This window comes from Cibotium barometz, chromosome 38, assembly GCF_041138505.1.
Source record: "Cibotium barometz isolate CiBa-2024 chromosome 38, ASM4113850v1, whole genome shotgun sequence".
Taxonomy (NCBI): Eukaryota; Viridiplantae; Streptophyta; class Polypodiopsida; order Cyatheales; family Cibotiaceae; genus Cibotium; species Cibotium barometz.
The window spans coordinates 15,598,685-15,622,559 of NC_141083.1; the positions used below are offsets into that span (position 1 = coordinate 15,598,685).

General features: G+C 37.8%; 1 protein-coding gene across 1 annotated transcript; it reads right to left on the reverse strand.

The window, feature by feature from the left end:
* Window positions 1-11,406: 11,406 nt before the first annotated feature.
* On the reverse strand, window positions 11,407-14,216 carry LOC147616389 (tubulin alpha-4 chain-like). The gene is made up of 4 exons (XM_086777456.1): window positions 14,003-14,216; window positions 13,091-13,325; window positions 12,379-12,749; window positions 11,407-12,245 (listed from the first exon to the last, which is right to left on the reverse strand). The coding sequence occupies exons 1-4, from the start codon at window positions 14,093-14,095 to the stop codon at window positions 11,589-11,591; spliced, it is 1,356 nt and encodes a 451-aa protein (XP_086633582.1). The 5' UTR covers window positions 14,096-14,216; the 3' UTR covers window positions 11,407-11,588.
* Window positions 14,217-23,875: the final 9,659 nt, after the last annotated feature.

Sequence of the window (23,875 nt, forward strand, 5' to 3'; positions counted from 1 at the left end):
ATGGTGACTCACCACATTTGAGGTACCAAACAAGGATCATCTTCAATTTTTCTTCAATTTTATAGAGATTTGGTATCTCTATCAAATTGGTATCTTTGTCAAATTAAAGAAAACCTTTAACATGCAACACTTGTAAAAACCATGCAAAGGCAAAGAAATTCCTCTCTACACCACAAAACACAAATGGTGACTTGCTAGTTTGGCAACCAGAGAATTGTGATGCATGGAATAAATTACACATGGCCATACTTGATCAGAGCAATGTAAGAAGGACATGGATAGAAAAGATAAATTTATGGATTGCACTTAACAAATTAGCATAACATTTACATGAGATGACATTTACATCAGATAATGCCAAAGAATTTAAGGTGGTGACTATATTTTACAAGACAAAGGCTTGGACTTTAAGTAGAGTCGCACGTTATATGGTAAGAGATCTTGAAGTTAGTATTACAAAAATTACTACACATTTTATTCGAAATCTAATTGTGGAATGTTTCTTATGATTACAGTACATCTTAGAGGCTCATGGTCCTTACTTTGTAAACAAAGGAAGTTTAGCAATCTAGTCTACACATGGTATGGAGCGCTCTCATTGGCAAGCATGATGCAGTTTCCAAAAGGAAAAAACTCATGGAGGTGAAGTCTATGATCCCAATCCCAGGAGACAATTGCTCCAATGGTGGTAGAGGAAGATAACAAAGGAAGTTTAGCAATATGTTCAACACAAGGTATAGAGTGATCTGGTCTATAGAAGAAATAGAGTGATCTAATTAGCAAGAATGTTGTGGTTTCCAAAAGGCAACATCTCATAGAGGTGGAGGTCCATGATGTCAATGCTGCATGAGATAATTACTCCAATGGTGGTATAGAAAGATAGAGATAAGGTTGGAGGAAAATAAGTCCAAATAAGCGATTCAAAGAGCAATATGTTATGATAAAAACATTGTTTGAGAATTCAACAGCTAGACAACACCATGCGAATTGGTTTGAGAACTCAAATAAGCGATGGTAGTAAATGGAAAACATGATTGTTGTATATGATGTTGGATAAGTTTTCATAGTCGAAATTGGTTGTGTATAAAAGCATGTTATAGTTTATGTTTGGTAAGTTATCATAGTAGTAAGTTTCGATCCATGATTATAGATAAGTTATCATGTTGAGAATATTGAAAAGTTATCATACTCCTATATATAAATATGAAGGCATAGCTTTTATTTCTTTTATTAGAACCACCCTTATTTAATTTCTCTCCACTCTTCTAGCTTGCTTTAATTTCCTTCATTGAAGTCATTGAGCATACAAAAAGAAAAGTGATGGAAGGAATCTCAACAAGGTGTGCGTTGTGACAACTATACACATCAATGAAACCCTTGCGTAACCCTGCTAGGGATGAAGCTCCAAATATGAAAACCAAAGACCATCCCTCTTTGAGAAATAAGGAAGTAACAAAAAACTACCAAGCTGCTCATATCAAGGGCACCTTCTCAAGGTTGGTGAGAAAGGTATTTCAAGTCCTAAAGTAATGGTCTCTTACCAGTTTTTTTTCTCGAGCTAATAATGATGTCAATGAGATTGAGCAATGGTGGATGAGCTTGCTTGCTATCCAAGAAGGAGCTAAAGCTTACTTGATTGTTTGTTGCACGATGGCCAATCGTGGTAGCCATCCATGCTGGGCACATCACTCTTAAGGACAAGGATCTGAGGCTTGTGTGAAGGCTTCACAACAATGGTGATGCCTTTAGTTTGAATCACGGCATGCTTTAAATAGAAAGGAGGATACTTGTCATTAGGGAGTCTATGCTTGATTCATGTGTGTGCACTTATGAATTGTCATTTTTACTGTGTAGGAATTATGTGTGTGTTGTATTAGATGTAAGATGAAATGTACTAGATTTAAAGTTATCAATGTGAAAGCACTTGTAGCATTTGATGTCATGTGTGATTATTACTTTGAACCGATCTTTTAATTTTCAATCGAGTATACGAAATGCAATCCAAGCACAATCTTTTGATTTTTCTATCAAACACAATAAAAACACAACAAAAGCTTGAATTCTATTTCTTATAGCACAATGAATATGGTTACCTTCTATGTGTGCACTATAGCAAGTAACATTATAGATTAGGAGCTAAGAAAATACCTTAAGGAATTCCTCGACTTAACCATAGATGAGGTTAAGAGGTTACAAGTAGTAGGTGAGCGGTAACCTCTCTTAACAAAAGATGAGGTTAAGAGGTTATCAGTGTAGGTGAGCAGTAAAAGATGAGGTTAAGAGGTTATCAGTGTAGAAGATACTCAAGAGCATCTATGGTGACGGCACTCAATGAAACACGACATGGGGTCATGACTAAGGGGGGTAGTAGAGCTCTTGCTCCCTCATGTGTCGAAGACCTAAAGAACATCTTACATAAGAAGATAATCTAGAGCATCTACGCTCATGGCACTCAATGATGCAAGACATGGGTCATGACTAAGGGGGGGAGGGGGATGGCCAACAAGTCGAGACGAGAGCTCTATGTTGCCTCCTCGTGAAGGTCAAGAGCCGTATCTATTGGATCCCTCTATGTATGTCAAACGGTAGCTCAACGTCTCGAGGCTCAGTAGGGTCCTCCTCAAAATTAGAGCACAAAATGTAAATAGCAAAATCAATATCCCATTCAATTAGATCGATTGAGATAGGCTCTTCATAGGAGATAGGGGTGGAGATTGTGTGTGAAGATGTGGAGAGACATGCACTAGCACTCTCTTGACCACCTTATTATGATTATCTCCACTCGTCATGGAGAAGAGGAAATCCAAAGATATCCAATGAGAGGCAGAGTTAGGGATGGAGAATGTGATAGTATCACATCCCACACAAAACATAGCAAAGCACTATGCTAGTAGGCACTACAGCGATAAAACAAGCTCTCTAGAGCTTGACGCTCTTTCAAAACCTTGGGTGGATCTGGTCCCCAAGGTGAGCATCTCGAGTTCTAGAGATCTTGTAAAAGCATCCTAAGTAGCCATCAAGAGGGAGTGCTAGGAAAGCTAAGGAGAGTAGGCAAGATGGTAGAAAGTAAGAGAACATAGTATGAGCCCCAGTTTTACTCATATTTATACTTACACTAAACTTACCTTTATAGTTAAACTTATCTTTACACTTATATATATATATATATATATAACTATAAATACATATATATATATATATATATATATATATATATGTATTTATAGTTATATATATATATATATATATATATATATATATATATATATATATATATATATATATCTTTATAGCTTATTTTTATACTTATATTTATTACTTGTCGTGAACTTATCTTTACACGTATATTTGTTACTTATATATATACTTATATTTTATTACATATAGTGAACTTATTACTTACACTAGACTTATCCTTATACTTATATTTATTACTTATAGTGAACTTATCTTTACACTTATATATATAATTATATATTTATATTTATGTTTATGGTTAAAAATATTTTTATACTTATACTAATACTTGTTCACTCATAATTTTAGTCTTCTTTATACTTATCCATGCATAGTTATAGTTTTCTATATGTTAATTTTTATATTTATCATTAAAGATCTTTATACTAATTCTTATTCATACTAATGCTTATATTTATGGTTTTAAAAAAATCTTATATTAAGACTAAAATTCTAACATTACAAAAATAATCATAACATAAATTGAAAATACTTAGGGAATAGACATATACAATTCGTTTCATTAATAAAAAATAGCCAGATGATCATTACAGGGATTCCACAATCTAAGAAATACAAGAGGCCAATTTTCCTTCACACTAATTGTAATTGTGTCATGGCCTCCTCAGCCGACCTTGGCATCCACCATTTTAGAGAATTCTCGAAACCTCGAGTGTCTTGATCTAAGCTTATTCAATCACCTCTAACAAGCCTCCATCTTATGTACGTGAATCGCATGCCTATGTTTGTCGAGAAACAAAGTACCTACCACAAAAACAAATTAAGAGAGCATAATTTCTTATAGAATATGCATAAATTTACATTTTGGATAAGTTATGACCTAAGAGTAGCATTAGATTTGGTCACTCGATATTTAACTATATCCTATTTTTGTTTTCTTTAAACCCTCACAAGTTGTAAACAAGTATGCAAAATAGACAAATGGAATAAACCAGCTCAAGTGAACATCTTTCAAGCTAGTAAAACTAGTTTCATAGAAGCTTGCATGTCATTTGCAATCTTCAACCTACAAGATTCTATTAGGTCCGTGCTAGGTGTTGTGGCCATTGTAAAGAAGACAAGGGCAGGAGTGGAATGTGTTCTAACAAGCCATATATGTCATTTACGAGATGGCACATAAACATACACGAATCATAAAAGAATATCCATTGGGTTGCCACCAAAGAGTTGGTATTCTTATTCTCAAATAGCAACACCCCCATTTCAAAATGATAGATGTTTAGTTTTCCACTAAGGCACTCCATTGATTGCCATTCTTCAATTCTTCTCCCTCATCCTGCAGCACTCTCTAAGGTACTTCGTTTGTTTTTGTTTTTATCTTAAGACTCTAAGGGATACTTATGTAAGAAACTTTCTTCTTGTTTGGAAATTGACATTTTCTTAGGCTTATCCTCTCATTGATGAAGGCAATGAGCAGATAAAATGTAAGTTGTGTGTTTACAACTAAAAGTGAACGCTCCATTTGGGGACAAGGGTAGTAAAACTATTCAAAACAAGCCTTGGAAGTGCATCAAAATTCTAAAGCACACAAAAAGTCATAAGAGAGACTTAATTAGCAAAAAAGAGCCCCATCTAAGGTTATTAAAAAACATGTGGATCTAATGATAGATGCAGAGAAAAGTCATATAGTAAGTTTGATGCAAATTTTGTGGTTTGTGGTGAAACGAGATATGTCTTTAGATTCATTTGAGGAAATGTGTTACTTTCACATATTTATGTGCACACCAAATATGCCATCAACTAATGAGTACTTATCTTACACTAACTCAATAGCCAGAAAAGGCAAGTTATCTTTTTAATTGGGAAGCCCTTAGAAAAGAAATTTGTGTGAGTTTGGTTTTCTCTATAGATGAGAGCACAAACCGTCATTATGAAAAACATCTAATTATGTACATTATGTATCTATCTAAAGGTGGCTGTGGTGAAAGTAAAACTAAATATATATGTCTTATTCGCATATGTGATAAAAAGCTCAATCTATGCTTGTGGGAATTAAACAATCACTAACCAATGAGAGGCACTTGGCTCCATGGCACTAATCCTTTAGGCATCTCAAAAGTCATGGGATATCTTTGTGGGATCAGAGGCACATATGGTACCAGTTATTGACCACATGACCCACGAAGTCACATCTGATCAATTGTAAAGAAGCCACCAAAAATTGGGAATCCAAAGTCTGACTTTAGGATCTAGATCCTGTGACCTTGTTGTATTCTCTTTTTAGATGTAATTCTTCATTTCACTTTGGGCGAGTCATCAATCACTACATCACTTGTGATCTCCCCTGGTGCCTATATGCCCATCATCAACTTGTTTTAGGCTTTGACCTTACCCATAAGCTCATTGTATTTCTAGTACTCCCTATATAGGAATGTATGAATAACTCTTTTTTGGCAACCAAATTTTTTTTGGTGGGAATAAGCCACTATTCTTGACACCAAGCACATTATTTGGCTTATGCTTAAGGAGAAGGGTCTAGTCATGCTTGTTGATTTTGTATGCTCGCACACAATTCTAGATGCAATTACCCGAGGACAACACAAGTGCCAAACTGGCTATGCAGTACACCTTACTACCATCCATTGATGCTTGTAGTAGACTCTTTTTTTTTAAGTCGAGTACTTGATTTTGGTTGTCCTTTGACTACTTGGGTTTGTTAGTGTGCTTCTTGAGAATTCTTTCCAAAGGTTGAATCTGCCTAGGCTTCAAGTACCCAATTATAAATCACACGATCACATGACCAGGGCCAAAATTTGATAAGTTTCTTAAAATTTCAATTGATACAATTTTTGAAGTTTCTTTTCATTTGACATAAAATCTTAGAATTATACCTTTTAAGTGACATTGGATACATGAGATGAAATGCATTCTTTATATATCAAGACATATATTTAAAGAGAGAGCACTTATGACCATAACATGTATTCCTAATAACATATAGTAACATAAAAAAGCATACCCACATCATGACTAAAGACTTACCATAGGGAAATGTAGGAGCCATGCCTTGGATAATTGGTATTTGAAGAACCATTAGGAATGGATGCTATTACACCACCCGTTAGGAGTCAACCTTATGGTCATCGAGATATAGAAGCATCCCCCTACCTTTATTTAACTGCATCCTCCTCCCATCGCTAGTGAGCTAGGCCACCCAACCCACCTCCTATCATCCATGGTGCACTAGGCACACCAACTAGGTGGTGAACTAGGGAACTTGACCCAAGTGTGAAAAAAAAAAAGATAAGGGAGATTCAAAATTAAAAGCTTTTATGATATAGACTATGCCATGCTCAGAGATCACCTTCTACAATGTCTCGTCCCACTAATGGGTTGGGTTATAACATAGGGCTCCTCAATGACACACCTCAACCCATCTTCCTAACACAACCCTCAATAATTAAAGAGGAGCCCCCCTTATACTTTTACACACTTTTCTCACACACCCACACAACAAGGCCCCCGACTTTACTGAAATTTTTCACAGCTCGAACCCCTTGCAAGCACTTCTAGCAGCACACCCACACAGCAAGGCCCCCGACTTTATTGAAATTCTTCATAGCTCCAGCCCCTTGCATGCACTTCTAGCACACTCTTGTATCCCCAAAAACCCTACTAAACCACCATGAATTGCTCCAACTATTTCTTAATTATGAACTTTTATGTCCTCTCTTTTTTGCCTTGCTAGGCTTACACCACCAAAGGCCTTTATGACCTTGCCTTTCACAATATAGGGGATTTGCCCAACCCTACATTTGAAACCGTCCTTGCATTACACAACATGACCCACCACCATGAGACCTTAGCCATGCATCTCCACTTGGGCCACATGATAAGGACAAGAGGGAGTGTGGGAGGGAAGCAATAAATGGGTTGGGAGGGAGAGAGAGGAGACTTGTTTAGGGCTTGGTTCTCAATGTAAGAAGCCTCACGAGCAGGAGAGATGAAGGGGAGAGGAGAAATGAGGAAGAGAGGTTAGGTGTTAGTAGTTGTTATGATGACATGCAATTAATAAAACTCAAATTTAATTTATTATAATATGTATATTAGTAGCAATGTACATAATAATATTGTAATACATGTATCAATATATATACATATGCATATATAACAAGAAAAAATGAGATTTTTTTTTAGAAATGCCATGTCAAATTAAAGGTAATTTAGAGCACTATATTTCATAATGAAAAGCAACTTATGACACATTTCATGTTTTTTGACATGCTAATAAAATTTCTAGCTATCAGAGGAGAGCAAAGGCTAGTGTCCTTGCTGTGAAGTTTGAACATCGTGTCACCACCTGATGGTCATCTTTGTAAGAATGCACTATATTATGAGTAGCCCTTGGTTTTGAATGGTGACCCCTACTTTTTTTTAAAAGGGAAAAATCCAAATTTCCCTTCTTATAAGAAGGGAAATTTTTTCACTTACCCTTCTTTTGATAAAATGACTTTGTTTTACAGCTTTTCTTTGATACATTCTAGTTTTATTCGCTATAGATCCTCTTATATTAAAAAACAATAACTATTCTGTCTTAAACTTGAGAAACATTTAAAATTTATATGTAGCTACATATTTTCCAAAACAAACTTGAGAAACATTTCTTTACCTTAATAGTATTCACAAAATATGAAAAATAAATAAATATCAAAAAATAATACTTTTGCAAAAGTTATATATCCTTTTATATTTAAGACAAACAGCTATAATATTTAAGAGTTGGGAAATGTTTCTTTTTCAATGTTTGTCACAAAACATGAGAGAAAAAAAAATTGAAAGATAAATCTCTTATAAAAGCTATACTTCAAAAATAAAGAAGCCATATATATTATTCATTCTCACTCAACCTTTGAGACTTTCTTTCCTTCAATGACTCTCACATGTCAAATATTCTATTTGTATTCATACCATCAAGTTTCTTATCAATAGAAAGTGACATAAACATCATAAGTCTATCCAAGGTCTTCAAGCAAAGACAAACACTTTTTCAAAGCTTAAATAGCACTGGAAACATCTATCTCCACTCTAGTTCATTGCCACATTGAGTCCATGTATCAAAGAGACCTCTGGTTGGATAGGCTTCTAATAAGGTTGTGACAAAACATGGCAATTCAATCTCACATTCATCTTTATCTACAAGTGCGTATAAACTATTTGCAAATCTATCACAAAGCCAATCCAAAAATTATCTTGAAAATTTACCTCAATCTACTTTTTTCCCCGCGTAATTTTTAGGTGAAAAGAGATTTCCTGCATTGGCAATCAAAAAACCTTTCATCATCGAATCCTGATAGTATTTCTTGAATAAAATCTTTTGCCAAAGCAATGCATCCTCTAATATCTCCCACTCATCTACTATCAAGAAGACTTTCTAACTCTAAAATATGCTCAATTATCTCACCATCTTTATTCTTATACTTCAAAACCCACTTTAAGCTTTTTTTAAGAATTCTTTAAGATGTTTTGGACTCCCTCTAAAATATCTATCCCTAAATGTGTCCATCACAACAATCACATCTCTCCCTATGCTTGTTATGTCAACATGCTAATACATCATCTAAAAAGTGGATAAGAAATTGAACTTGAAAATTTATCCCTTGAGCTGAGTTTCACAAAGCTACCACGTGGCAAGAATTTGGAGGTTCGAAAAGGAGAGGAGGAGATTTGAGAAGGTTCGGGAAGAATTAGAATTTGGAGGTCTCAAAAGATGTGAAGTCCGAGTTTACACACTCGTATTACCTAAAAATAACAAGTTACGAGTGACAATGGTGGGACCAACCTAACAATGGTCTAAGGGAAAACACAAATTTTTCTTGTCTACCATCAAATTGGATTGAGATTGAACTGCTTACCAAAAAACAAAAATCATATCAATGCTTTGTCAAAGTTTCTGGCAAGATTCAAAGCTCTCACAAGGTGATGTAAGCTTACAAGTACCATCACACCAAGGATTTGATTGCCCTAAGAAGACTTCACACTAATATTCCCATACAACATTTTTCTCAACAAATCACAAAACTTTAAGTTTTTGTGAAGAGTTTATAAATTTTTGAGCTACAATATAACTAGCATTCTTTATTTTTTACAATTTTAAAAAAAACAAGGAATTAAAATTTACAAGTTAAAACAACAATATTACATATGCATTGCGATATAGTTTGTAGGTTTTCTGTGAACATTGCTTCAATATGAATTCAACGACTAAGGTGTATACATCAACCAAAGACAAGTTCCTAAAGACAAATGCGCGAAATAGTATTGCATGACAAGAAGCCAATTTGGCATTATTCCAACAATCTTCGAGTTAATTAACAAGTACTGTGTGCTCATAGAAGCCCATGACAACACTGAGATATGCCCAATAACATACTCACTATTTTGTAGAAATGAGAGAGTAAGGTATACTAAGTTTTGGGAATAATGCAATTGTAAACCACCCATCATCCATTTGTATAAGAAACATTTTTTCTATGTTATAAATGGACCACACATTGCATCATGTAAGACTACACACTACAACTCTCTTGTAGTTGCTCAATGCATTATCCAAAACTATAAACTACGTTTCTAGCTCTCGTGTAGTTGCTCGACGCGATGATGCTCAGGCATGGAAATTAAGGTATTGTGTCAAAGATCTTACCCAAACAGGATATGCCTTATTTACAAGATGGTATACTAGTCGATATGATATTAAGTCCCTTAGGAGTGTACCTTCATGATTGAATGTAGGATAGATTTTTGAGTGTTTGCTCAAGCTAGCTGGGGAGAAGTGTCTGTCTTTCTCTTTGGTTTGCAAGCACCACTGCATTAGTGAGTGTTTTAGCTTCAATGTAAGCTCTTAGTTAAGTTCAAGCAAGGTTGTAAGGAGTTATAGCTCAAGATTTAGCTTTAAGCCATGGTTGTGAGATCTTTCAACGTCTTGAGTTAAAAAGCAGATAGCTCAAGTGGTGAAGGCATTTGCCTTAGGACCATAGGACCAAGAGGTCCTGGGTTCAAAACCCCCCTTGGTGCTTCCTCAACAACATCGCCTACGGGCGAACAATCAAACACCTATGGGCAATAAAAATCGGTGACTTTTGGGCCTAAGGCCAATCAACAAAATAAAAAAACATATCCTCACATGCTTGATCTACTTGCTTGAGCGGAGTAGAATGTCTTTTCCCAAGTGCGGTTGCTAGGTCCAGGGCGGTTACACTATTGTTGTTCAACTAAACGAAGACTCGAGTGTTTAACTAGGTGCTAAGAAAATCCGTTCCAACATCTTCTACCCGTCACCTAGAGAAGCTAGTGCCAAGTCACGACAGGCCATGACAACACTTTACAGCTCTTACTCTTATTAGTTCCCACTCTCTAAGTGCGGTGTTGTCACAGTATGCAATTACTCCAATCCTACTTAAGATCACGCCTCTTTTCTGACTGGAATTTCCTAATGCTACGTAACACCTAAAACCCTAGAAAGAAAGAGCATTATGTGAGCAACTGGATAAGGACTAATCAACTTCCGTCCTTGACCTAGAGCCAGTTGAAAAATTAACATGCCCGCTCGAGGAGTTTTCAAATCAGAACCACAATTCAAAAACGTAGTAAAATAATGTGAATTTTGCAGAGAGTATACCTCTCAATGAAATTCTAGCGTAATTGTGTGTGATCATTGCAATTAATTTACATTTCTCTCAGGCTTGGTTCTGGTCCTTTCAACAATGATAGCTTAATGTAAAGGCATGATAATAGGGCACTTCCTGGCGCTTCTAACTCTGATGAAGACAACTGCAAGGCTAGGGTAACATGCATTACCACCTTGCTGACTTTGGTAATAACACGCACTCAGCCCTCTTTCATGCAGCCATTTTTCCACACAAGATTTTCTTCCTACCATATCAATAATAGTTACTAGACACCGATGACAACAGACCTTTTACTGCCATCACTTTGCTGCTAGCTTTACCCTCGTTTGAAATATGGGCACTGAGGTGAAACGTTGTACAGTATCATAACTCCAGGGCTTTGATGGTCCATATCGAAGAAACAAAAGGTAGCGCCAGCGTAGAAAGCATAATAAACTCTTTAGAAATTCAACCAACCTTCAAAAACCAAACCAGCAGTCACATGGAGCTCGCAATGCAATCAACAATCAACGATCACCAATTCTTAGCAAGTACAAACCTATTCACTAACTTGTAAGCATAACAAAGTTTCAAATTTCCAAATCCAACACATGCTTCTCGCTGGGCATGCCACACACGCACGCACGCGCACACACACACACACACAAAGATGCTAAGACAAATCATGTCGCAAAACACTCTTAGAAGAAACAACACCGATGCAACCTAATACTCCTCTCCATCTCCACCTTCATCATCGTCTCCACCTTCTGCACCCACTTCCTCGTAATCTTTCTCCAAGGCAGCCAGGTCTTCACGGGCTTCAGAAAACTCCCCCTCCTCCATGCCTTCACCTACATACCAATGCACAAATGCACGTTTGGCGTACATAAGATCGAACTTGTGATCGATGCGAGAGAACACTTCCGCCACACTGGTGGAGTTAGAGATCATGCAGACAGCCCTTTGGACCTTGGCCAGGTCCCCTCCAGGTACTACAGTGGGGGGCTGATAGTTGATTCCGCATTTAAACCCAGTGGGGCACCAGTCTACAAATTGGATTGTCCTCTTTGTCTTGATGGTGGCCACTGCCGCATTCACATCCTTCGGTACTACGTCACCTCTGTACATAAGACAGCAAGCCATGTACTTCCCATGCCTTGGGTCACATTTAGCCATCATTGAGGATGGTTCAAAGGCACTGTTAGTGATCTCTGCAACAGACAGCTGCTCATGGTATGCTTTCTCTGCAGAAATCACTGGAGCATAAGAAGAAAGCATGAAATGAATTCTTGGATATGGCACTAAGTTGGTCTGGAACTCTGTAACGTCCACATTCAGTGCACCATCAAAACGAAGGGAGGCAGTCAGGGAAGATATCACCTGCAACATGCAGTTATCAACCAGGAATTCATCAGCGCAAGTTCTCAGCATGTGATCAACTTAACCAAACAAGCTCAAGGAAAAAGAATTCAGGGTACAAACTTGATCAGATCTCAGCCTGAACCACACACACCTGAGAGACAAGCCTATTCAAATTGGTGTAAGTTGGCCGATCAATGTCCAGTGAGCGCCTGCAGATGTCATAAATGGCTTCATTGTCAAGCAAGACTGCTACATCTGTGTGCTCCAGCAACGAGTGGGTGGACAGCACACTGTTGTAGGGCTCAACCACTGAGGTTGAAACCTGAGGGGATGGATACACAGTGAAACCAAGTTTAGACTTCTTTCCATAGTCCACAGAAAGCCTCTCAAGGAGCAAAGACCCCAAACCAGACCCAGTTCCACCCCCAACTGCATTGAAGACCAGGAAGCCCTGAAGGCCTGTGCAGTTGTCTGCAAGTTTGCGGATCCGATCCAGGCAGAGATCCACTATCTCCTTACCAACTGGATAACAGACACAACATTAACATCTCAACTGTACATAAAAATGCAAAAACTAGGTTATTCTTTGGAAAGCTCCTCTGCAATTTGAGACTAGGAAACAGCAAATTAAGAGCGTGGTACTTACCAGGTCTAAGGATGACTAGACCAGGCCTAAACCAAGGCCACTTGGAAACACAGAGGATTAAGTACTTATTGATCTAAGTACATACTTACTAGGTCTAAAAGACCAGACCTAAAGTAAAGTTAGCCTCTTGGAAACACAGAGAACTACTTACTGGTCCAAAGAAGACTACACCTGACCTAAAGTAAGGCTTCTTGGAAAAACAGGATTAAGCACTTACTGGTATAATGGCCACGGGCAAAGTTGTTGGCAGCATCTTCCTTGCCACTTATGAGCTGCTCGGGATGGAACAGCTGCCTGTAGGTGCCTGTACGCACCTCATCAATCACAGTTGGCTCCAGGTCCACAAAGATGGCTCTTGGCACATGCTTCCCAGCCCCTGTCTCACTGAAGAATGTGTTGAAGGCATCATCCCCTCCTCCCACAGTCTTGTCACTCGGCATCTGGCCATCTGGCTGCAAAACCAAAGAAGACACAGAACAACACTCAACATCACACTTTTAAAAAAAATAAGGATTAACTCTGATACCTGCAATGCAGGTACAGAACTCAAACATTTCAAATGTGTCAATTCAAGCAACTGATGGTTCATACATGTAGCATGTCATATTACACAAGTAACATCTTAAATTTCTGTAAACTTTACCACAGATGTATAAAACAGCACGATTTATACAGAAAGACAAATTACAAGCATGACCATTACAGTGCGTAGCACGAGGTAGTGCAAGAAACAGCATGACCCACTGCAGTGCGCAGAGTTCAAAGGCAAAACTGAATGAAACAGAATGTTACCTTATAATGTGTGTAGATCACCTGTTCGTGCTATGGCAATGATAAGATGTCTCAAACGCTAAAATGCCTAATGTAGATCTGCTCTGTTTATGGCGAGCGATGTAGGAATCGAGGGACTAGCGCAGGAAGGTGCCTCAGTATCAGAACTCAGCTACAGGAGAGATTTCGCCAGAAAACATGCCCATGGATTCTGTGTGCAGATCAAATCTGGTCTTCCTACGGCGAGGGACATTTTGTGCGGACCGATCTTATCTCTACTAAGAATGCAGGTATCTGAACAGAGAGGTTCGCCAAGAAAATCTACACAGAGATAGCGATGGAGAAGATGGAAGTGTACCTGGATGCCATGTTCGAGGCAGTAGAGCTCCCAGCAGGCGTTGCCGACCTGGATCCCGGCTTGGCCGATGTGAATGGAGATGCACTCTCTCATGGTGGCAGAAGCTTCTGCGAGAGGCGTGTGCAAAGACGCCCTTACCGAAACTCTCAGGGCAACAGAGATGGAACTTAGAGTCGAGTGTTAAGTGTCGAGTTTTATCTTCTGGAAGCATCGTTTATATTTATAAATAGTTTTGATTTATGGTTTATTGAGAGAAGGTGCAGGCTCTTGCCACGTGTCTGAATCTCCATAAATTTTGAAGGTGCTCTGGCCACGTGTCTGAATCTCCATTAAATTTTCCTGTTTTGATAGGTACGTAGCATGTGCAAACTAATGAAAGTTCCAACTTCCAACTTCCACTAGCTAACGGCGACAGCTGCCCAACCGACGCCCTCCTGGGTAAAATCATGGCAACATTTTTGTTTAAAAAAAGTAACCCCAAGCCTCAAGGCATGTAGAGAAGGGTGTGTGTGTGTGGGGAGGGGGAAGGGGAGATAATTTGGGGGATCTCATGCATGTGTGTGTTGATTGAGTGTATAGTGTGTGTGTGTGTGGGATTTGAACTAGGGATCTCTCAGTTGTTGGAAGCATGAGGCACAAACCAGCACGAGAGAGAGAGAGAGAGAGAGAGAGAGGGGGGGGGGGTGGAAAGTCTCATGAGTGGGGGCTTGTTACTTCAAATTCAACAATTGGATTGTCCTCTCTAATTTTGACCCAACACGTCACTTTTGACATACACACCTGCATGAATATGGTGGGGATCTCCTTTGCATTATGCTCATCCTAACATGTCCTCTCTTGATTTGAGAATCCTATGATGTTCGTTAGTTTGATTGGTCAAGGTTCTCGGTAACCATGATGTTGGAAAACGGGCATTAATGGGCTCGATTCCATCAGTGGCCCATAATTTGTTGAATGGCTCTCCCAAACAACATTTAGTAACACCATAAGGCTTGGAACAATTTTAGTCAAGTGGCTTCAGCCCGTTTGCAATAAGGGCTTAAAGATAGCTGAATTATTTTAGGTTTATCATGGTGATAACATGTTTGATGATTGGAACTAACAATGGTTGAAACTTCACTAGGAATACTGATGATAGCTTATTAATAATATTGATTGAAACTTCGCTAGGAATAGTGCTTATAGCTTATTTTAATAATATTTCTACATTGGTTTTGACATATAAATCCCATCAAAATAGCACTTCAACTTAGCAAGAGTTTCTTCAATGGTTTATTTAGCATACAGCTCCCTTTTTAGTTATAACATCAGTGGAAGTTACAAGATCACTTGAAGAGTCACAACAATAGTGGAGGTTTGTCATTAGTTATACAAGATCACTTGAAGAGTCACAACAATAGTGGAGGTTTGTCATTAGTTATACAAGATCACTCAAAGAGTGGCTCAGGTTGATTGTCAACCCAACCACCAACTTCATGCAAGGTTAAAACCAAAATAATGGGCCCTACATATGTGACAACTGCCCAAGAAAAATTGAATTGTTGGCATGTGCATCCCTCATGGCTAAGATTTCCACTCTTAGAACATATGTTGGTCGCCTCCTAAAAGTTAAGTGTGGATGGTTGTGATATTCTATATATGGAAAATGAGTGAAGAGCCTTAGAGAAGGCTAACCTTTGGCTATTGATCTTGCTTGAAAAGGGTGGAGGGTGGAGGGTCTCGATCTTTGGCTAGAGATCCCATGAAAACTCCTCCCCCAAAAAGAACAACAGGTGGAAATTTGTTTAAAATTGTTAAACAGTATACTTTTAAATCCAAATAAATTTCATACGTCATTGTTCCTCAATTCTTTAAATTTGTTTAAAATTGTTAAACAGTATCCTTTTAAATCCAAATAAATTTCATACGTCATTGTTGAGATTATCACATTTTTTTAAAGGATGATTATTTCATTTTGCATGTGCAAAATTAATTATTTCAATGTTTATTTCCTACTTTTTAATTAAAATTGTCTGAAAAATATAGTTTGCATGCTAGAAAAATCCATAAAAAGGAAAAGAAAGCTTTGTTGAAAACCTAAAAAAGCTTTAAATTTTAGGAGTAAGACCTTAGATCATAGGAACCAAAATCTTGCTCCAAGACCTTCTTTCAAGGCTTAGAAGAGACCCTAAATTTTGTTGTTCCAGTCTAATTATTTTTGTGATGCATAAATTATAATATTTTCAGGCTATAGACAACAATGAGCAAATCTCCAAGAGTTTTCATATTTTTTATTGTTGTGATATTTGAACACCACTTTTATTGTTTATTCTCAACTCATCACACCTTGAGGTAATTTTTCTTATCTGTGATTATTAATTGTATCTGTCATATCTACATTTGTTTATCTAACACTTTACCATGTAGATGTGCTTCCCCAACATCATATGACTACGTATTCAACCCATTCATTACTTGCATCATGTGTTTAAAATTCACACTAATTAATTCAAATATATGAATCCTAGAACTTCTTTTAAAATTGTTTGGTACCATGTAGCATGTACAATAATATTTCTCTTTCAGAATGATTCCAACACTCCCAAGTAAGTTCCTCCATTTTCCATAATTAAAACATCACCTATGCTTGTGATATTTGTGTCCTTTTAATGATGTATTTTGTAGCAAAGCTATTCGACATTTGCAAGTAAGTTGCTATCCTTCATAACTTAGTGAATAATTCTTTTAATAATTCTATGTATGCTTTATCTTCCAGACAGTGATTCGAACACCTTCCAAGGAAGTTTCTCATTGCTATTCTTACAATAATAATCATGCTTAAATAATTGTGCGTAGAATCTCAAACCATACTATTATAAGTTTTATTTCTTATAAAGTCATAATTTAATACAACCCTAGTTACGTTTGGAAGAATAATTATATTTCAATCCATTCGCATTGTTTCTCATTTTTCTCAATGTAGAGTATTATTGCAATCGGATATATATAAGGTACGACTCTCTTACGCTTCAGTTTCATGTTTAAGTCTATTTCAGCTACAAATGTAAATTAATCTTTTATCATCTAAACTTGTTTACTTAAGTAAGACTGTTAGAATTGTTACTAGTCATTCACATTCATATTTGCACTTAAACTTTTGATATATTGAAAAATCAATTTTATCTACTCTTCATTTATAATCTCACATCCTCTCAAACAACCTTTCAACTCAAGGTTAGTATTTCCTATTCTTATATCCATAACCAATTTAACTTTTATTCTTATGATGTTAAGTTTCTCATGAGATTCTGTTTAATAACTTTATATATATCCTATCCATAGAAGTAATAATAATGACTCACATCTCTTTCGAGTGTTAATATTGTTTTTGACAGATAATTTCAATTACACCACAATGATGGAGGTATGTATATGTATATATTCACTTCCTTTTATACAACCATTTTAATAAGTATTTCTATAATATCTTTCCAACCTAAGAACCTAATTAATAAACCATAGATTCAACATTAAGATTAGTTCAAGTTCAATAACTTAAATAAAATTTCTAGATAGAGAAAATTTGTGTCTGAATTTAAGTTTCAGAGGGAACTGGCCACTCCACCTCAAACTTCTATTCTAAAGGAAGTGATGTATGGAATTAATCTGGTGGTATGGGACATCAGATTTGTTTCATATACTTACTCCATACACATTTATGTCTTCTATCTTCTACCATCCTATGCGTGTATGTACAATGCGCCTATGTGGTATGGGACACTTAGACTCGTCTTACATACATTCATTTGATTAGTTCACTGCATATGCATTTTGTGTAGATCTAGTCTTCCACACCAATCATAAAGCCATCCTCTCATGCGTTTATGCAACTGTATATCGAGGACGACCGTATATGGTATGCTTTTAGGCCTCCACTGTTTGTTTTAGTTGGTACGTATATGGAGGGGTGATTCCCGAGGTACTTACGCCGCCTGGCAAACATGTGTGTGGCTTTTATTTGAATATTTATGGGTTGTCTATATCTCAAGACGACGTTGGGATTAATTGATGTGTTCAATTAATTGTTTGACTAACGTGGATAGCGTCTGAGTATAGCAAGGAGAAGTGCAAGGGTATCGATTGAGGTGTCGCACTATACAAGGGTACTGATTGAGGTGTCGTCTGGCTGGTGGATTGAGCGGTGGTGTGAAGATGATGATTATTTCCGTGTAGCTCCACTTCCACGACATGAGTATTTAGAGAATTTTTTTCATAAAAGTAGCCCAAGGAGCTAAGAATAGATGAGCATACAATTTGGGCTTGCTTTTCCCACTTTTGGGGTATTGTTTTACATATTTTTAACCATATCGAAATCGCTAAGGTTTGTACACATAAAAACCTTTGCCCAAATAATATTGCTAATGGGCCTTGTTACATAAAATAACTTTGTGCACATTTGCACATATAATAATCTTGTCCTCATTTGCACATTCCATTAAGCTTAATTATGCACAAATTAAATTAAACATATTTTTATACGATTATTAATTCATAAAAAAATATGATAAAATATACACCTGAAACAATCCTCCCGTTTAAGGAAGCAACTGTCCTTAGTTGTGTAAGAAAAATGTCGAGAGGACAAGATTATTGATGTCATAACCTCCAAGGTAAACTCAGAGGTCCGAACATGGCTCAGAGACACAAAGACATGGCTCAGAGGTTCTTATGGACATGGAATACCAATCAAGAAAACTCGTGCGACACCAAAATTGGTGATCATCACATTGATAAAAAATAATATGCACAAAAAATTTAATACATGGGGGGTGGAGATTGCACCTAATCTTGTCTTGATGATGATGTTATTTTATTTTCCTTTGCTTTGTGTTATACTATGCTATTTGATTTTCAATTTAATTCAAGTCTTTGTTTTAATTTTTGATATATTCTATGAGTTTTTAATTATTTCTTTAAGAAGTACAAAAGGGTCCCGGTGACAATCGCGCACAAGATGCATGCAAAAAAGAGTTGAAGAAAGAAGAATGAAAAATTGTCAAAGAAAGCATCGTGTTAGATTTTTCAACAGAAGCAACTTCTACAGGGCCCACCTTTTACCTACTACCCATGCATGCCACCTACAATATATACAAGCACTACATATAAGAGACACATGGCCACCACTATTTCCCAAACTTATATAAAGCTTCATCTGCTAATTGTCCAGGTATATCTGTGGATGGCGGGGAACCACGATCGGCGCAAGCCTCACCCATGTTAAGACCACTTAACCTTTCATGGCTTATCTTGGGATGATTCACACCTTTCCACCCCAGCAACAGCTGCACCACTATGGTGACACAAAGATACGATCACCATTAGGAAGGGGGTTATGTTAAACATGGTTTAACCCACCCGACCTACCATAAGGTGCTTTTCCATCTTACCACTTGAGCATGCACTTATCTTTTGTAAGACGGCAATGGATCACCTTGCCATGTGCTTAATGTTAAATATGGCAAGTTTGTGGGCTTCATGTATATACTTGCTTAAGACGAGTAATAGAGATTGGCCATTTTTAAGTTTGGTTGGCCTAGTGTGAAAACTAGTCACTTGTATATAAGTCCTTTTTGATAATAAGCAATACATAATCATTCCCATACAGTAGAATACTTGTGAGACCTGAGACCTCTTCTTCCCTCTTCTTGCTTACATGTATGCTATTGAATCCTGCATGTTTGATGGATGCTTGCTAGATAGGATTAGTTGTATGTTTTTTTGCTTGCGTTAGCTTCCTTTTCATCCCTCTTCTTGCTTACATGTATGCTATTGAATCTTGCATGTTTGATGGATGCTTGCTAGATAGGATTAGTTGTATGTTTTTTTACTTGCGTTAGCTTCCTTTTCATCCCTCGCCTTTTATGAGAGAGAACCATTACAAATGATATTTGGAGTCAAAGAAAAAAACCAAGAAATCCATCTTAAAATTGAGTTCTATGGGCTACAAATGAATTTCAGCGAGTTAGTAGCACAATTCATAAGTAAAATGAAAAGCATCATGACCTAGCTTGATGGCATAAACACTAAAATAGGAGAAAAAAATACATTAGCTATACTCTTAAAAAGCATGCCTAAGGAATATAATGCACTTGTGACCACTTTGAAAAATTTTCCAGATCCAATCTTTGAAGAGTGCATCTCTTCCCTACTTGAAAAAAAGAAGGAGATGAAGCAAGGAAGCACAACCATCAAGTAAGTGTTCTTTAACAAAAGCACTATGAAGTGTACCTATTGTGGGAGGAAAGGACACTTCCAAAGTGATGAATGCATATTCAAGGACAAGCCGAAATGCAACAACTGCAAGAAGATCGGTCATAAAGAAGAAGACTGCAAATTTAAAGCAAACTACATGGCATCTACATCGACAACAAGTCAAGAAGATGAATCAACAAAGGGACTTTCTCTTCTAGATCAACAAGTAGCAACAAAAACCTCACTACCTTAGCCCATTTTGTTGTTAACAAAAGGTCACCAAATGAGTAGACCTAATCTCTTGACCACCTACTAATAGTTTAGCACTAAGGCGGGGTGATGACATGTTGTTCTACCACACTCAACCACCCAGTAGCATGTTGCATTGAGGGGAGTGATGGATCTATTGTGACTCATATCCAACCATCTTGAATTAGCTTACATCATGGAACCAAGGGTTGAGAAATATGGTGCCATGAGCACAAAGTTGGGGCAAGGCATGAGTAGAGGACCAGGATCAAGAGTATTCAGCCACATCACACTTGGGCATTATCCCACTTGAGCACATATGCAAAAGTTGTACCTCCCTCATATAAAAGGGATCATTTTCAAGTAATGGGAACAAGCTTCTCTTAAGCCTCTCTATGAGTACACGTCTTAATATTATAACCTAATTGAGCTTAAGTCAATGTTATAATTAGATTAGGGTTTTTATCATGTGTGTAATTAGGTTTCACCCACCATAGGATTAGGACACGCTAATCACCTAGATTAGGTTTTTTGTTTGAAAGCTTCCATAGTTGCATGCCTGGTACCCATGTTGATCAACAACTTATCGAACTTCTCTAGGTACTGAATGGGATCTCCAATTCCATCAAATTTGGTCACATTAGCCTTAAGATGTAGATTGTCTTGGTCTTACTGAGACCTAGCCTCTGGGTGTATTACATTCATGGTAGCCCCCCTTCTTATTTCAAATGCCATCCTTACCATGTGTTCTATCCTACATTTGTGGTAACCCCTTTTCTCATTTCACATGCCATCCTCAGCATATCTTCTTTACATTCATATGGCACTGGAATGTAAGGCAATGTTTGTGCAAACCCTTTTATGTCCTCTAGGTTTGAATTTTTCTTCACCATGGGGTTGGGCTGTGCAATTTCCAATGGCACATGTCCTATGCTTACTTGTGAAAAGATGCAGGGGGGAAGAGAGCTTGAGCTCTTGCAAGCATACACACACTCACAAACCCCTAATAGAGAACACACAAGGTGAGAGGCTGAAAATCTTCTTCTTCTTCACTCAACACTCAACACACAATATACAAGATAAGAGTACACACAATATGAAAGGTACTCAACCAAATACATACAAGGGTTCTCTATAGTGTGAACCCAACTAAATGAGCTGGCACTATAACTATGCCAGTCTCTAGAATGGCTGTCACACAGCCTGTCATCCCACTGGCCGCATATCACCCAAGATCTCACCAACCATGCCAGTGGTGTAAGTGTGGGGCCTATCCCCCAGGCGGGTCATCAGTGTCCACCGCCTCACTAGACGAGCTCGATATCTCAACAACTTGTCCATGAGGTGGTAGGGTTGTGGGTGGCTAAGAAAACATGAGGTGATTGCCCTTGTGGAACACCTAGGTTGGAAGGATTCCCTTGAGCTGGTTCTTTACCTTTTTCACATTTCATGTTCCTTGTCCAAAAGAGGAATTGGAACTTGGTTCCGTGGTGAAGAGAAATGGGCTCCTTTAGGAAGTGGTACTTCCACTTGCAATGTGTGTGCTTACCAACCAATTTGGGGATGGTGTGGCTATGGGTTGCCTATCCCTTGGTGGTGCTACAAAAGAGACAGGATCCTATCTATCCACGCTAGGGAAATGCTAGGGAAATGATGTGACTATTTGGGGTATTCCTAATTCGGGGTTAATTCCAAGGGCTTAAAAACGTGTGTCATTCAACATGGGTTGAGAACTTCTAACTTGAGTGAACCTTGATGGTCTTTCTCTCACTCATTGGAGATTCACCTAAAAAGAGGACAGTTCCATGCCCTTTTCACAAAGTTCATGGTGCTATTTACTAAGCATGTTGGAAAATTTTGGGCTTAAAGAACCATGGTGCCTTGTCTTTCTAGGGGCTCAACGCTTCCTCTACCCAACATTTATTTTGCTCATTTCTTCCCAAAGCCCTTGCTTGAGGTAGATTCAAAGGAGTCTTGTCTTCTTAATATGGAAGCACACTTTATTGAGTGCTTTATGGGACCAAAGGCTCGATGGGATATGGTTTGATGCACTATAATTGACTAGATTGTCATTTCCAACAATTATCCCATTAGGTTAGATCGAGTTTACATTAGTTCACATCAAAGAGTTCTCTTGGTGAATTGGTCTCTAGCACTCCTTGAAGTAGGTTTGAATGGATTTAGACATGTGTGTACTATCCAAGTTGCAAAAAATGAAAGTTCTTTGTTTTTTTTCACATTCTAGCACAACAACATTTAACATTTTCCCATTGTAGACCAACCATGAACACAATGCACGTGATCAAAATGCACCCACATCTCCTACAAGTTACCACACGGTCTCATTCTGTTTACCAAATCTACTTCACTCCTAGGACCGAGAGTTGACATTTTGAAAACATGTGGTTGCATGTTCGAACCCAACTGCCCTAGGAAAAGAATGCTATGCAAAAACGGATAACCAATCTTGCTTTTCAAATCTAGAATGGCTTTGAGTACTTTTGGGCCAAACACACTGCTCCCTTTAGCTTCTCAAATACATCTCTCAATTCTCTTCTTATCCGACAACGGAGTGACAACCTTAAGTAGGTCATTCAGCTCCTTGTCACCAAAATCTCCTTCTTTTCCCTCACATTCTTTAATCAAAATGTCAAGGACCAGCTCTTGGGCTACACTCTCCTCGACCTGTTTAGGTATTGCATGTGGACTCCTCTTTGCATGTGTGTACGCTTTATCTTCAATTATTCTCTTTTGCGCCCTGCTACTTCCCTCTGCACATGGATGGTCATGGCAACCCAAATGCATTGCACATCTAGTATAATTCTCCTGATCTTTTGGAACACAATAATAAATGACCGCATGACATTGCTTCACACACTGAGGTGGAAGTCTATAATGACTACATAATATAAGAGATCCAGTCTCTTCTCCTAGTCTCCCAATTTGAGGCAACTTCCGCACTCTCCCGATCCAGTGAGTCTCATTCACAACTGAAGTGGCCACAATGTGTGGGCACTCTAGATTGTAGCAACGTAGGTGACCAGCACTCCTCCTCAGTCGCATTGTACACCTGGAAAGCAATAACTACTACAAGTTACATAGACTGCCCATACATGACCATCATGTTTATGCTCCATTCCCACCATTGAAGAATTCACCTAGAAGGAGGGAGCTCAAAAGCAATATATCTGTCATAGAACATAGGCAGTTCATCAACATATGCTATTTGATGCTCCCTCTAGGCTGAACACAAATAAGATAAAAAACACTCAAGCAATGCAAAGAGGATGACTCATCCACCACGTTATCTTTCTTCACAGTTTCCTCTTCGTCAAGCACTACCAAGTTGACACTATGCAACCTAACCTTATAAAATGCTTGAACATCTACATC

Coding starts and splice junctions, on each gene's coding strand:
- LOC147616389 (XM_086777456.1), bottom strand. CDS start 14,095: ATGAGAGAGTGCATCTCCATTCACATCGGCCAAGCCGGGATCCAGGTC. Junction 13,326..14,002: donor GCCTCGAACATGGCATCCAG/GTACACTTCCAT, acceptor TTGGTTTTGCAG/CCAGATGGCCAGATGCCGAG. Junction 12,246..12,378: donor TGAATAGGCTTGTCTCTCAG/GTGTGTGTGGTT, acceptor TGCATGTTGCAG/GTGATATCTTCCCTGACTGC.